General features: G+C 35.3%; 1 protein-coding gene across 2 annotated transcripts in view; it reads right to left on the bottom strand.

Moving 5' to 3' along the window:
• The window catches only part of ZC3H7A (zinc finger CCCH-type containing 7A), a 30,668-nt gene that overhangs the window by 6,398 nt on the left and 8,722 nt on the right, over window positions 1-15,548 (bottom strand). For both annotated transcript variants that reach the window (XR_012777665.1, XM_075515527.1), the window contains exons 4-17: window positions 15,031-15,228; window positions 14,321-14,479; window positions 12,566-12,646; window positions 12,438-12,479; window positions 11,580-11,613; window positions 10,772-11,052; window positions 8,609-8,816; window positions 7,535-7,599; window positions 6,587-6,779; window positions 4,711-4,872; window positions 3,877-4,073; window positions 3,526-3,623; window positions 2,272-2,453; window positions 150-226 (exon numbers count right to left, since the gene is read on the bottom strand). Coding sequence is in view for 1 of the 2 variants with exons in the window: in XM_075515527.1 (XP_075371642.1) it covers window positions 150-226; window positions 2,272-2,453; window positions 3,526-3,623; window positions 3,877-4,073; window positions 4,711-4,872; window positions 6,587-6,779; window positions 7,535-7,599; window positions 8,609-8,816; window positions 10,772-11,052; window positions 11,580-11,613; window positions 12,438-12,479; window positions 12,566-12,646; window positions 14,321-14,479; window positions 15,031-15,228 (1,977 nt within the window). In the remaining variant the exon portion in view is untranslated. The remainder of the gene's footprint in view (window positions 1-149; window positions 227-2,271; window positions 2,454-3,525; window positions 3,624-3,876; window positions 4,074-4,710; window positions 4,873-6,586; window positions 6,780-7,534; window positions 7,600-8,608; window positions 8,817-10,771; window positions 11,053-11,579; window positions 11,614-12,437; window positions 12,480-12,565; window positions 12,647-14,320; window positions 14,480-15,030; window positions 15,229-15,548) is intronic.

The following is a 15,548-nucleotide window of genomic DNA, read 5'->3' as shown; positions in this document are numbered from 1 at the left end:
GTGAAGCAAGCTGAAGAAAGCCTACAGTGAAAGAGATTATTTGAAGAGAGCATTAAAAAAGTAATTTCTAAAATAAGCTATATTAGACATAGAAAAAGAATTATCACCAAAGTCACTGTGGAATTAGTTTAATGGAAAAACGAAAATACCTGTGATCCATGTGCACTAGCTTCCATGTTCTGCCAGTATTTCTTTGATTCTTGAACAATAGTATCATGTGAAATACCTGTAAAGGAAGGGAAAAAGTTCTTGAGCACTTATGACTATTGTAGAATTACAGACATGCTCAAGCTGGAATGCTACTGAAGCCCCAAAGCTTTTATCTATTTTTCTTTTTATATATTGTATACATATACACACACTCACATGTGGGTGTGGATATACATTTACATCCATACACACACACATATATATACACACTTCATCTCATGAGGGCCTCCAAAACAGAAATATTGTATATATCATCACACTGAAAAGCAAACATAAAAGTTTTTTAAATTACAGATTGCTCAAATAAGTTAAGGTGCATCTTTGAGTATTTATTTAAACATAATGTACTAAACCTCTAATGACAATCTAATTAGAAAACCTACATTGTATTATGGACCACAGAAAAACTATCCAAAAATGCAAGCTGACAGACACTAGATTGTCCCTGCCTTCTTTACAAAGATTTTAAACAAGCCCTATTAATTAGGTTTTGTTTCAGGGGGGGGAAAAAAAACCCACAACCCCACTCATAAATACTTTGGCTAAGGTTCTATCAGACCTATACAGTGTCCACACATACTGTAACATCTACTGCTCTAATTCCACACAAACACAGACTGTCATCTGTGTTTGGATTTGAGGGTTAGTAAAATGTTTCTTTCCTGAGGTAGCATTCCTTTACTTCCTACACCATACATTCAGAAGAGGAACCTCTTTCAAAGAGCAGAGACTGAGCTTTAACTGACTTTTGGCAAAGCATAAGGGCAGCATGAACACATCATAAAATAAAAGATATGCCTTCTGTGGTGAATCAAGTTTCTTGGAGAACCCAACCCTTACTTCAAAATAGAAATTACAGAGTTAGTATTTGCTATCCTTGACTTTGTAGGGGCAGCTGGTAAGAAAATAACTGTTTTACTTTCACACAGAAACTTCTAAAGGCTCATCCCAGGAGAGAGAACAGGAAATCAGCGAAGAAGCCTCTCTCTATTTTACTTTCTTCCTCCAAAATTTTCAGGTCAGTATGACATCTCGTGTCAGTATGCCTGTACAAGAATCTAGATAGAAAGCTGAAGCAACAAGGATCATCTTCTTCAAAGAAGGGACAGGTGAGGATAAATCACAGACATAAAGGGGCAAAAAAATGCCAGAAACACTGTAACACACTGGGATTGCCACATTTCCTTTTTCCTCCGTGCATCGGAATGATCCAACATGATTACTCAATATGTAAAGTACTGCTGTCATACAGAGCAAGATAGGAAGAATGAGCAACTGTTATGTGGTACAAATTATTTACTGCTAAAAGTTCAATTGCTTTTTAAAAAAAAGTCATGGAGAGTTTGGAACTAACGACCAATGGGCTGTAAGTACAGAGACATGTCGTTCAAAAGCTATCAGCTAGAAATGAAGTAGTAAAATTTGTTATCCTCAAAGAAGCCAGCAAAAACAGGCCAGACCAACAAAAAGCAGCCAAAACGTCCTGTGTAAGCAAGAATAGAAGAACAGTTAAGTTTTATCAACACATATACTAATAAGAGACAGAGTAGCGAACTGGAAAGATTTATTTTCTGGCTCGCTATATAAGAATATCAGAATGCCAGTAAGCGAAAAGAAAGTTTTAACTGTGGAAAAACTTGAGATAGAGGGGAAACAATGGCATAAATATTTCAAGCTTTTCTTTCAGTCCTCTGTGAAAAAGAAATTTGACCAAGATCTTCCAAACTTTGAAGGTTTCAAAATAAAAAACAAATCTAGTTTGACTTGGATTTCATATCTGCTCAAGACTTCTCATTTTATTTTAAGCAAAAAACAATCTGATCATAATGAGCAGTTTTCACAGTTTTTATTATCAAAAACTTGCTAATTTTCAATAGCTAGTAGCCTACTCAACACTTTTTATCAGATTTACATTACTGTTTATTGAATATGCTGTATGAAAGATTCCAGCAAATTGTAAGCGAATGCCCTGATCCCAAATTGCTAATTTCAGAAGGGAGTTGAGACAAGGAAGAAGTGGCATTACAATGAAGAGTAAAGCAAGCATTTTACTAAACATACCTGTTTCCTTTTGCATTATCCAGACTTTAAGCTCTACCAGACTGTGAGCATAAAAGCATTTATCCTCTCGTAAGCAGCCATAATGCACCTCATGTCTGCACAGGTCAAGCTGACATCGAACTTGAAAAGGGCGGATTTTGGAATATTTCACCATAGTTTCTCGCAAAATGTGGACAAGGCACCTGTTTTGAAAACAGTCAATTTCAGATATTCCTTAAAATTACTTTGTTCATGTGTGGAAAAACAAGTAAAATAACCATCCCTCATCACAGCTTATTCAAATGTCTTTTTAACACTTTTTACTTGAAATCAGAAAGCCAAAAAAGTTTCTGGAAGGAAGTAGCATCTAATTATCATTTCTAGGCTGCATAAATCAACATCACGGAACAGTACTCTTGTGAAATCCAGAGGTCCCTCTTCTGCAAAGCATTACTGAATTCAATCCAGCTGGATCACTGGTTTCCAAGAGGGAAAGCATATCATGTCCACTTTCAAGTATATATCCTGATCTAATTACAAACACAAGCACTTATTCTGTTGTAGAGCACCATTAAAGAAAGAGTTGATGCATCACAGTAGCAGCCTAGCTCTTATAGCTGTAGTGTTTCCTCAATATAGGGAAGCAGAGTACAAACAAGGCAATTAAAATGCTCCCATTTACGTTTCCATCACATAAAAATGTAAGTCTATTAATTCTCCAAAACTTATTTAACACTATTACCACTATGAAGTCTTTGTTAATTTTCAAAGCATAATTAAAGACACTTTCCGCACACTATTTTTTATCAACTGAATTAATAAGGACTATGGTCCATTTCAGACACTGTAATTAAGGTAAACCTGTTCTTAACTGACTGAGTTAAAACTAGAGCAAAATAAACAAAACAGACCAAAGAAAGAGCAAACTTATGAATTCCTATATTAATTTAACATCACACATCCATTTACATCAATGCAGCTGACCAGGTAGATAAGCTATTAACAAACTGACACCAAAACCAGTAAGATTCAGACATGAGGGTGGATACCACTAATTTTCAACGCATTGCTAAAGAAATAGTTCACTTTCAATTTAGTTACATGAGACAATCCTTGTTCAGTAAGTTTGTCTTAGCAATACCACCAAAGCATAACAGTCAAGTCAGTAAGGAAGAGACGTTAATCAACAGGTAAGAAATGAAAGTCAGAATTAAAAAGTGCCCTGAAACCTTTGCTTTTAATTTGAAACTTAAAGAGATGGTATTTCAGACGTACTTGTTATCTTCAAAATCATGCATAGCAGGGTGAGAACAAGAAGATGAGTTATCCTTGTTCCTTTTGCTTATTATTCTGGGTTTGTGATCAAAACATTTCTGGAATACAAAAACACGTAATTATAGAGTATGTATTTTATATTAAAGTGTGTATATTTATATTAAAAATATACCTTACCTTAAAGATTTTAACAGAGACTTCAACTAGTCTCTAATCTAAAGCTAGCCAGATTATTATTGAACATGCATTTCAAAATTTACAAAGTAGTCATGCATGAACCAAAGCATTTCTTTCCAGGTAATTTTATTATCTATTATCATTTTTATTGTGTCATTAGAAATAAAGCAGCACCTCACAAAGAAACATAAATAATCCATGATGTTCTTGAAGAAGTCGGGACACAGTCAGGTTGATCTTTCCATTTCCTCCAAAAAGAGCTTCTCGACTAAAGGCTCCTTTGCGCTCCAGTGTCCACACATCTATCTCCTCTTGGCAATACGCAAACGTGCAATGACCTGGATATCTGCATTCCTCTTCAGCAGCAACATCTAAAATGATAACATTGAATATGACATTGCTTTTACACAACTTTTATTGGAAATTCATCTTAAAACTTCCATTATCTCCATTTCAAATGTTTTTAATAAAGAAGCTACATCTGTTGTAAATGGGTCACTTAAGTCTAGCAGACTGGAAGCAAAACCTCATGCTGAATGACTTGCTCAAAATGTAAAACTCCTCAGAAAGACTGATGCACACCTCCATCAACTATCCTTTTCTAGTCTAAGGCAACAATGCTGAAAACCCAGAATACCCTTTGCTTAAATACAGTCAGATACAACAGTTAATTAATCCACGAGTCATCTTGCTTACATTGTAAGTAGAGGTTCATACTGCACAAGTCTATCAGGAATGCTTTTTTGTTGTTGTTTTGAGTAGTAATAGCCCAGCACTCGGAAGCAAAGTTATTCATGATGAAAAACAGTACGGAAGTACAGTGCATGTTCTCTAAATGATCCCATTAATGGTCAAAATATGGCTCTCCTTACAGCCTTTGAAAATATAAACAACCCAGTGAACTTCCTTCTCCACCTCCCATGAGCAAGAATAAAAACACACTGTGGAAAAGCTGAACTATATTACTTTGAGTGTAGGCATTGACATTTTACTATCTATAACACGTACCTTTACATATATAATATGGTCCCACATACTGTGTCTTTGTTGGTCTTGGACGTATTTTTTTCCATGATTTATCTTCAGAGTTTTTTATTCTGCCAATTAGAATATCCTTCTTACATTTATGGTCTAAACTGGGATGGTAAGCATAATCCAATAATTTAGGACCTGAAACAATCACAGAAAATTGCTTATATTTGCATATATTGCAGCATACTTTTAATATTTCCATACACAGACTGGCACATAATCCCAAAAGCAATGTACACAAACACACTGTATAGAATTCCTACTTGCACCAGCAACTCTGAAGAACCAAAAGTCATTAACAGCCATGTCAAGCAGAATAGACAAAAACTGAATACTTACAAAAGGACCAGTCTTGGCAAGAAAAAAACCCCACAAGTTATTTGTGGAGGGATGCTGTGTTACAACTTTAAGATTACTTTGGGACAGCTTTTTTCAAATTCCAAAGTATATGTTTCCATAACACTAATTTAAAACTTAAATTGCTTATTTATACTAAGTCAATGCCGATGAAATCCAAGGATCAGTAAACGGCGCTGTCAACCTTCAACTTTTATTGTATTAGAACAGTTACTACGTTCAGAAACAAAACACGCTAGGTAAGAAGTACACACGTGCCAAAAATATTAATGCCCATCCCAGAACTTTTTGATTTTGGAAACAAAAATATGCCTAGCTTTAACCTCTGTCTTTAGGATGATACTAAAGTGAAGATTACATTGCCACTAAAATGAAGAAATCAGGGGAGAGTCTGAAGACGAGCAATGCTCGGTGAATTTTGCTATTTAAGGGACTACAAAAACCAAGAGTGTGACCCAGTTTCCCTGGACAAGAAGCTGATGGAAGAGTACAATTTTAAAAGTAGGCAGTAAAAGCAGGAGACACTTAAAGACTTTCATAGAGATGCAAAGAAACAGAAGAAATAGATGCTTTGATACAAAAAGTCAAGAGAGGAACATGCTAAGTACTTCCACCAACATTTTGTAGCTCATGCTTTTAACAGAACGTGTTCTATGGTTTTTCAAACATCACTTCATGGATTTTTTTCTTGTAAAAACAATTTTAAACTAATATATAAGTTCTTAAAACTACAATAACCATTCCCTAAATGTCTCGATACAATTCTTTGTAAGATCTGTTACTACGCTGAACTTTATTAGTGTACCAATACCAATGACACCTATGACTTGAAAGACAATGCCTATTTTTAAGATTAGTCTTAACAAAAGCTATTGCCTCTAGAATACAGCTCTGTTTAACAGCAACAGCTCAGGCCTAAAAGATTAGTTATATTAAAGCCCATACTGGTTAAGATCCTTTGAGTCAATACAGTGGAGTTAATTATTACTAAGGTTTGGAAGCCTCAGGATTATGATTTAGAATTAGTTTGAAAGAACAATAAAACAGATGGGATGTGAAGGTTACCAGGTACTTTGAACTGCGGTTCAATTCCCCATGGCCAATCAGAGAGAGTACTGCAAGTTTTTTTTAGTCTTGAGCAAAGGTGTCATTCTTCACAGTACCCTGGGGGTTGGGAGGAAAGCGAATACAGAATGTGAATGACCTTGCATAGTAAACCTACAGGTTGGGGAGAGTGTGTGGTGATTTGTGGTGGTTTTAGGAACCAAGTATCTATTAGGACAAGAAATAAAGACAAGAAGAAAGAAGATAAAATAGTTGTTGAAACATTTTACCAGTTCCTTAATCATAAGATCGTACTACATCTGCAAAGAACAAGTCAGGATTAACACTGTTTAGAAGCCAACAGTATTTTAACTTATGAACACTAAAATTTTAAATGTATGCTTTTTAATTTTTTTAAAACTCAACGCAATTGAGTCCAAAAGCCCCTTACCTTTTTTGACAAAACATAACTGGCAGGCCTGTCTTAGCTCATGCGTGCCTTCTAATGGATTTCTTCCCGCAAGTGCTGAAGATACAGGTATATTAGCAGTTGCACTGCTAAAAACATTTGAAAAGTCATTTCTAGTTTGGCCTGCAATTCCCATGTAATTTTCGGACCCAAACAAACTACTAGGGCCATTTATCTGTTGGAAGAAAGCATATTTTACTCGATCCATATAATTGAATTTGTCTACAATTAAAATTTAACCTACTGAATTTATTCTTCAAACCATAAGAACAACCACACACAAGAAATTCATAATAAAAATTTAACCACATGTCTAAGAAGGGGACACAGAGATTTTACAAAAGCCATATACGCAGCACAGACTAAGCATATAACAAGACCCAACCAGGTAGAGGGAGAACAACAGCACTTGCCAGGCTAATTACTACTGGCTCATGAGCATGCAATCCTTTATGCCACCCTTCCCCACATAATCAATGGCCAGCAGCATGATTGCAAATATACAGCATGACTAGAACACAGAGACCAGATAGATTCTCAGACACAAGGCGATCTCTGCCCTGTTCCTGTACTAGGTCAGTTCTCCAGGGTTCCTAATATTTAGCATTCAGATAAGAGATTTTCTCTCTCTCAGGTTGGTTATTTTACACTTCCACAGTATTTTACAGCAAGTTCCTCAGAATGGAAAAGTGGCTATGACAGTAGTCAAAGTTTGCATATATAAAGCAACATTTGTAAATTTTTTCTTGTGTTCAATTACTGTTGCCGTGAGCTACTATACAACTGTTTTCCAAGCCAGAATCCTATTTTAATGGTAAAAGTGCCATTTTTTAAAAACAGAAACTTCTACTGTAAAAATTACAATCTATGTTAAGCCTTCAAGGCGTTAACATTTGAACTGATGTGAAAGAAAACATGAAAAATACTTACAAACAATGGGGAATTATTGCTGCTAAGTGTTGGTGTTCCATCCCTAGAAGCTGAACTTGAGAGGTCTAAAGGAATAAAGAGTTTTAATTATTTCAGTTCCCCAAAACACCCTATGCAAAAAATTATTTATCATTCCTGAGAAGTAGAAGTATCAAAGGTTTGGTTTTTTGACAAACACCAAAGGTTTTTGTTGTTTGCTATGGATATTTTTTTCACTTATGTAAAAGCCCCTTGTAAACATCTGGGCTGAAAAATTGCTAGGCAATCATCTTCAATATAACCATCTGATTAACATCAGCAGTAGTTTCACAGTCATATACTGAAGCAACGTGAAGATACCTGTGCAGTACAAAAAGGGTAGCTAGATAAGCAATACCTGACTACCAAAAATGTGGAAATGAAAGAGGGTTAAGAGGATTCTTCTGTTTTTAATTTTATTTTGTAAATTTGGCTGTGTTCTAAAGAGAGCATGCTCCTGTCACACTGGTATTTAGAGACAAAACTTTATCTTTTCTAGTTCACTGGCTATTTGTATCTTGTTATTTCACATACCTGATTTCACTACATAATTATAGTCCCTAGCGTTTGAATCCAAACATGCAATACTGGTATCTTTTCAGAGTACACAGTTATATTAGCGTTTTAGAATTCTTGTTTATTGCCAAATCATCAGGAATGGTTTAAGGTATAAGAACACCTTTGTTTAAAAAAAAAAAAAAAAAAAAAACAAAAACCACAACCAAACAACCAAAAAGTTCGAAGGAACATGGTTCTTTCTTTATACTTATTCACCTGAAACAACTAACTTGCCCAATAAACACAGACAACCTGAACAGAGGGAGCTTGGAGCATGCTTATGCAGACCCCAAGTAAACAAAAGCTTTATTTATAAATTCTTGTGTACAACCAACACTGATTATCAATACTCTCAAAAATTGTGAGCACAGATCAAATGTTATGCGTTAAATACTACTGAATAGTTGTGAAAACTCCTTTCTTAAAAAGAGAAGCCAGTTGGCTCATGCACAACTCTTGCTCATCATAAAAGGTTAAATATTAAGACTAATTTCTTACCTCTTTTTGGGTCGCTGATTGAAAAGGTGCTTAATGGTGAACAAAAATTTTCCAGTGAAGAAGCCAAAGGCTGTGAAAAGATTTCTGAAAGAGAAGGTGAAGGAACAAATCCTGCACTAACTGGCAGTGTCCCCAACAAAGAGGCAGAGAAAGGTACACTAGGAGCTACACTTCCTGCAGGAATAGGTCCTCTGGCTCCTGTAGTTTGCTGGAAAAAAAGAAATTTGAAAAGAATGTTCACACACAGCCAAAAAAACCTCTCAAGAACACAATGTGCAATAGTGTTTCTTTTAGTAAAGTTTTTGCAAAGTTTTTATATACCTACTGAAAAACAACAATAAAAGGTACACTACGGTACTACAGTACCGTACAGCGCTACAGTACACTTAGAGAACTACAGTAATTGAACCCTAAACGATGCCCTAATGCAAGGAATTATCCATGAATCCCCTACTTTAAAGGTTCAGTTAGCTGAAGTTTATTAACCTATTAACAGATTTGGATTTTTTTTTGCGAATCAGATCAGAGCTGAATTTCCAAATTACGTTAGAAACATAAGACAATAGGGAAGAGCAGGAAGAGTCAGAAACCTACATGATTTTTTCTAAAGAAAGAAAACATAGTTCAAATTGCAGTACAGTAAAGAGTTAAGAGTTAGCTTTGAAATAAATCCTCAGATACAATCAAATGATACCATGTTCTGCAAAGGCCAGATCACCTTTCCCCCCCCTGCCATGGAAAATAACATATCCTTCTGCACATCTTTGTTAAGGTCATTACCAAGTGGGGGAGTTTCCCTGCCTCCTCCCTGTCAGCCCAAGAAGCTCCCCCATTGTCTGCAGGCTGACCAAATTGGTCTGCACAGAGTTTGGCCAACGTGAAACTCCCTCTGTTCCCCAAGTTGTTAGCCTACAACTCACTCAAGGTTCTACATGATACAAGACTGCAGTCTATCTTGGAAGATTGTATTTCCTCCTGGCTTTCATTATAGCAAACTTAGAATCAAAGAGAATAGACTATTTCAGTTGGAAGGGACCTACAACGATCATCTGGTCCAACTGCCTGACCAATTCAGGGAACTTCCTAGGATCTCTTAAAAACAATTACTTTCTGCATTTCCAAAATACATTCTACAAAACAAAGTGCACAAAACAAAGTTAGAAGCCCAAGCATTTTTTTATTTAAAGATTTACAACTGCATCCACAGCTGAATGAGGAGTTAAAATCACAACTAATGGAAGAATTAAATATGCCACAATCTCATTTAACATTGCAATACTAAGGGCTCCAAATGACTGGCAGGGCCACAGCAGAGTCAGTAACCTTGCTAGTAAGTTCAGACATCTCTGCTCGTCAGTCAGAGCTCTCATTTTGACTAACAGTTGAGGAACTCTGTATGCTTCACAGTCTGTTCTAGCTCTGGAACGACGGTGTAACTAAGAACCACTCTTCATGTGCCTAAATTTCTCTAATAATCTCTTCTAAAAAATATAAAAAGTTAGACTCATGATGGTTTAACTATTTCTGGTTATCCAGGAGGTGGATCTGGACAAAGCTCTGATTGCAGAGATACTGGTGAATGCACTAAAAGACCACAACACAAGTACTACTATCCTGCAAAGCTATTGGCATAAGTTTAATTATAGTTTCTACAGCTACAGGGTGGGCACTCCAACACACTCTCAGGTTCTGAGAAGGTTTATTTGCATCTACGCCCCCACAAAAAAAAACCCACACAAAAACCAAACAAAAAAACCCCCAAACCAAAACAGCAACAACAAAAATAAAACCACACAACCACACTAGCCCAGACTTCAAATGTCCACTTCACTATTCATAGTATTTCCTTGAAGTAGTATCCCTCCCACTGTGGTAGTACTGGTAGTAGTATGGCAGTACTTCTGAAGTAGTATCTCTCCCCCAGCAACCTTGCTCAGGTTTTCCAACACACAAAACCAAGACAATTGTCCTTGGAGCTCTGCTGGGTCCTGGTATCTTTACAGCCACATTTGCAAGAATGTGCACCTGAGAAAATCAACCTGACCATGCACAAATACAGCTCAAGGTAACTAAAGTTAACTCATATTTCAGTACTAGCCCACTTGATAAAAATACAAGATCCCACTCGTAAGGACAGTCTTTTGAGAAAGAAAAAAGTCTTACCATTACACTTTCATCTGGATCAGGCACAGAATCAAGTAATTCATCAAGTTCTTCCCCAATAATTATATCTCCATCTCCACAATCTAAACATGCTTCTGGCATTGAGAAAGAAACATTCCCTCCATTTGCCAACACTGCAGAAGGCAAAGAAACCTTTTCCACTTGAAGAGGCATAACAGAAGATAAAGATGGTACGGGTACTGATGACACTTTAGACACTTCAGAAACAAAGTTTGATGAAGAAGCAGCAGAAACCATCTCTTGCTTCTGGTCAGATAAATCTGAAACAGGTAAGATGGGAATGACTGGAACTTTTGTTCAAAGATGTAAAAATATCTGGCATAACTTTTACCCTGACAATGTGGGGGGTGAGCAACTGGAGAAACATGAAGAATGTTAAGCAAAACCACATTAAATGTTTTCAGCTTCCACTAACTTCCAATTCATGTCTACTTGTATCTCACTGTTTATATATTACTCAAACTAAAAAAGACAGGAAAAGTTACAGACCTGATACTTTACTAAATCTTTGGCACATTCTCCCCTCCCTATTTTTCCAAGTTAAAGAGAACAGTATGAGACAATCACTATAATGAGCAGTTACAATCATATCAAGTTGAGGAGACCGAAAGGAAATTTGCTTAGCCCCTTAAATATGTAATTTTAGAGATAAACAGGTCAGACTTTTTACCATAGATCTTTCAAATGACAAGATGAATTTTCTTAAGAAATTTCATAACAAATACAACTAGATACGCATGGCCTATCTAGCTTCTCAGCATTAATATTGTAACACAACAAGACTCACCTAACTCAATATCTTCTACAGAAGAAGAAGAATTCTGTAAGTGAGAAAAAATACCTCTCAGCACTTTGCATAAGAGCCATTAAAAATTTTCAAATACATATTTACAGACTAAGAATGTAAGTTCTCAAATTTAGGTTTTATAACATTTGAAATTTATGAAGTCTAATGGAATTTAAAGGTCAAATAATTTTTTAGATAAAACATCCATTAGCAGACTGAAATCCACTCACGGTATCACTAAAAACCTGCAACCAACCAACCAAAGTGAGTGATGTTTCAGGGAATGAAAGAGTCTAAACAGTATCTTAAATGAGCTGTTCCTATGTTTCCTCATTCAATTACAGCTCAACTGTCTATATTCCTGTGAAAAAAGTCTGTAAGATAAAGCTGAACTCCTCTTCATCACTGGTATTCAGACACATTACAAACAGCAAGATAACTGCAAGTTCAGCTGCTACTGAAGGTTGAATTTTGAAAAATGCATAAATTAAAAGGGATTTTATCCCAGCACCCTTCACTTTGATAACTGTCAACAAAATAAAATAAATAAACAAATAAGCACATTAACTATGCTCTTGCCTCAAGACATTAAAAGTAAATATATTCATTGCACTGGATTTAATGTTTTAGCTAACATTTATTCTACAAAGATAACTTGAATTATAATCTTGTGTCCTAGTCTGCCATAAATATATAGCAAAACTGAATAGGAAGATTGACAGAACCCTAAAGTCCAAAATAACAACATCTTATATAAAATATCAATTGCACAATTTTCACTTCATCATCATGAAATTAGGAAGCAATTACTCCCTGTAGTTTAAAGTCAGCTTGCACTTGGAACATGTAAAACCTTACCTGAGTTGATACATCACTAGAAACTGAATTTGAGGAGGGTGGCTGCAATGAAAAGATACCTTCATTAAATACAAAATTGGTATCAAGAGAGGGAAACCTCAATGTAAAATGTTAAAATAAAATCTTACCTTTGCTCTTACATATGCTTTCCTTATTTTTAACCCTAGTTTTTGAGCTAGTTCTTGGGTAAGCTTAATCACACTTTCATCCTAAAAGACATAAATAAAATTTCCTAATTTACATATATTGACATCGAGTCAAGACATCTGTTTACATCTTGGTCTATATTCTGCAAGATTCCTATATGCAGAATCTCTCATAATGCATCTTTCTTCTTTCACAAACATATGGGATTGCAAGCTAACACTGAAAAATACAGCTACCCTCAAGCAAAATTACTCCAATATTTGCAATTTTTAAGAAGCCAGAAAATAGACAGTATCTTTCTCTTCCATTTATTTGAATTTAAAATAACGTAAAGATTTTTCCAAAACCAGAGAAGTTCAGAGAAGTGGGGGTTTTTGTGGGTGGGTATTTTTTGTTTATTTGGGGAGTGTGTTTGGTTTTTAAGGGGATGGGGGTTTTTTTGTTGTTTTGTTTTTACACAAATTGAGGGCCACATTTCTGATTACCATAATGTCAGCTACTACATAACACTGCTGAATATTTAATGAGAACTTTGTATTTTGGCAGTAATTGCATCATACAACTAGAAAAGTTCGAGTTAAAAACCTGGTCATATTTCACTCTGTCCTATAGTTATAATAACTATCCATTTAAATTATTTTAAGATTTAGTTTTCAGAACGTGTCCTACAGCCAGAAAAAGCTATTTACAAAATTTATATAAAGGCATATAAACCTTAAGCAAAAACATTCAGATCTGGAGGTGCAAAGTGAGGATCCGAAGTCCAAAGTTACATGTTCAGATAAACTGCTGTGTCTTTGGAAACACAACTGAAACCTTCTCTATATCAAGAGGTAAACCTATGCTCAACAGTTTGTCTAGCCATTTGACTGTAATTTTGATGTAGAAAAGTTAAAAAAATGCAACTTGATATTCTGTTCTGTGATCAGTCTATTTTGAGCAAAGCATGTAAAGTTTCCATCAGCATTTTAGTTCAAATCAGGAACACATTTCTGAAGTGACTCTCTTAATCATCCTCTCACTGCATTTTAGTTTGCATCATGAAGTGTCTCAGAGAGCCAAATGAGATTCATTTTGGATGAAACTAAATTAAAAATGCTGCAGGAGTGCACTTGATGCACTCCAACTCTTAAAAAACAAAACAAAACAACAAAAAAACCCCACCCAAACACAAACAACCATGGAGATCAGATCCCCAGGACCAGCATTTCTGTCTACAGATCCTCGCCTATTATACCACACACTGCTTGCTAATATAGATATGGCCTAAGTTTAGAGGTGCATAGTAAGAGATTCAGATGGAGGACAATGCACAGATAAGAATGTTACTAAATGCTTGGAAAGCTAAAATAATTATCAAAAGAATCAATATTGTACGTTAGAATTACGAGTGGTTTTCCCTCTATGTCATGAGTATACTTCTGACTGTAGAGAATTTTAAACAATCAATTCAGTGGTTCTAGTGTTTATTGCAAATATTTATGGCACTTGACCTCCACTGCAAATTGACTGTTTTCTTTTGTTGAAAGTTTCCACAACAAACTGAGCTCGGGGACTTCAATCTCTGCTATCAGTCTTCACTTCCACAACAAAAAATAATTCTTAGAAGAATAAAAAAATATTTTACTGCACTAAAAAAAACCCCAAACCAACCAAAAAACCTTCCATGGTCTTGATGTAAATATGTTTTCTGTATTAAATCTTTAATAATAATCATCAATATATAATTTACCTACCTGCGGCACAGCAAGCGAACATTTTGCTACAGCATCATAAGCCTTCTTATACCTTCCCAGTTCATTCAAAGCTTTTGCTTTCCGATAGAGAGCTCTGAAATTGTTTTCATTCAATCTTAATGCTATCTCACAGTCTTCTAAAACTTTTTCGTGCAATCCCTATGAGGAGAAAAAAGAAAAAAGGCACTAATCAGAACTATTATCATCAAAATACCAAATTTAAACTGTATTAGATGAAAGTATTGAAACACTATAAAACATTCACCAAGGCCACTGCACATGGCATGCATGAGTTTTGCTAAGTCACCAACTTATGCAACTAAAAAGAAGCAGGGCCATCATTCATGTAAAATCCAATAATAGTTATGAGGACAATTTAGCTCTTTCACAAAAGCCATCTCATTCCACAGAGAAAGCAGCAGACTCAGGTGCAATCAGGAGTATAAATGGATAAAAATACTGTTCCATCAACTTCCAGGCCTAGCATGACTCTTATGTTAATATTCCAGTATTAGTAACTAAAGATATCTTGATGATTATACTTGTAAAAAGAAGAGATTAAAGAATATGCCAAAACGATGATTGGAAACGTGCCAATTCTCAAACCAACACCAAGAGTGTTTCACTCACTAGGAAACTTTCCATGTCTTCATACTCTGTTAGCGCATACTCTGTTATTGAGAAATCATACAGTTTAAATGGAAGCTTACCATATTTGAAAAACATGCTATCCTGTTCACGTGCAGCTTCTCTAAAATATCATCAGAAACATGGATTTCTTCAGAATTAGCATAATCAGCTATATTTATAGCTTCTGTATAGTGACTCAGTGATCCTCTCCAATCACCCTCTCGATACACATCATTCCCTTCATTAAAAAGATTTCTAACAAGCTCTCGTATAAATAACTGGAACAAAGAAAAGAAACACTCATCAAGAGCAGTAGCTGTTGTTTATCTTCCATATTTCCAAATACATTTTTAAATAGAAGATTTATACTTGTAACTTCACAGAATCAAAATGAAATGCACAACTTTTGTCTATATTAGTATTTTTCTTCTGATGTTTTTCCAAGACAATCTCTAATATTCAATACCACAATACATGTAAATAAAAGAGAGGCTGAACTGCTGACAAAAGAATTACTTTGTATAAGTAAGTTTAAAAAGATAGATAGATAGGTAGATAGATATGTATGTTCCCTATATTCTTTTAGCAAGCAGCAGTC

Source organism: Mycteria americana, chromosome 12 (assembly GCF_035582795.1).
Source record: "Mycteria americana isolate JAX WOST 10 ecotype Jacksonville Zoo and Gardens chromosome 12, USCA_MyAme_1.0, whole genome shotgun sequence".
NCBI lineage: Eukaryota > Metazoa > Chordata > Aves > Ciconiiformes > Ciconiidae > Mycteria > Mycteria americana.
Note: the sequence above shows the minus strand (reverse complement) of the source record. Positions and strands in the feature narration are given on the sequence as shown.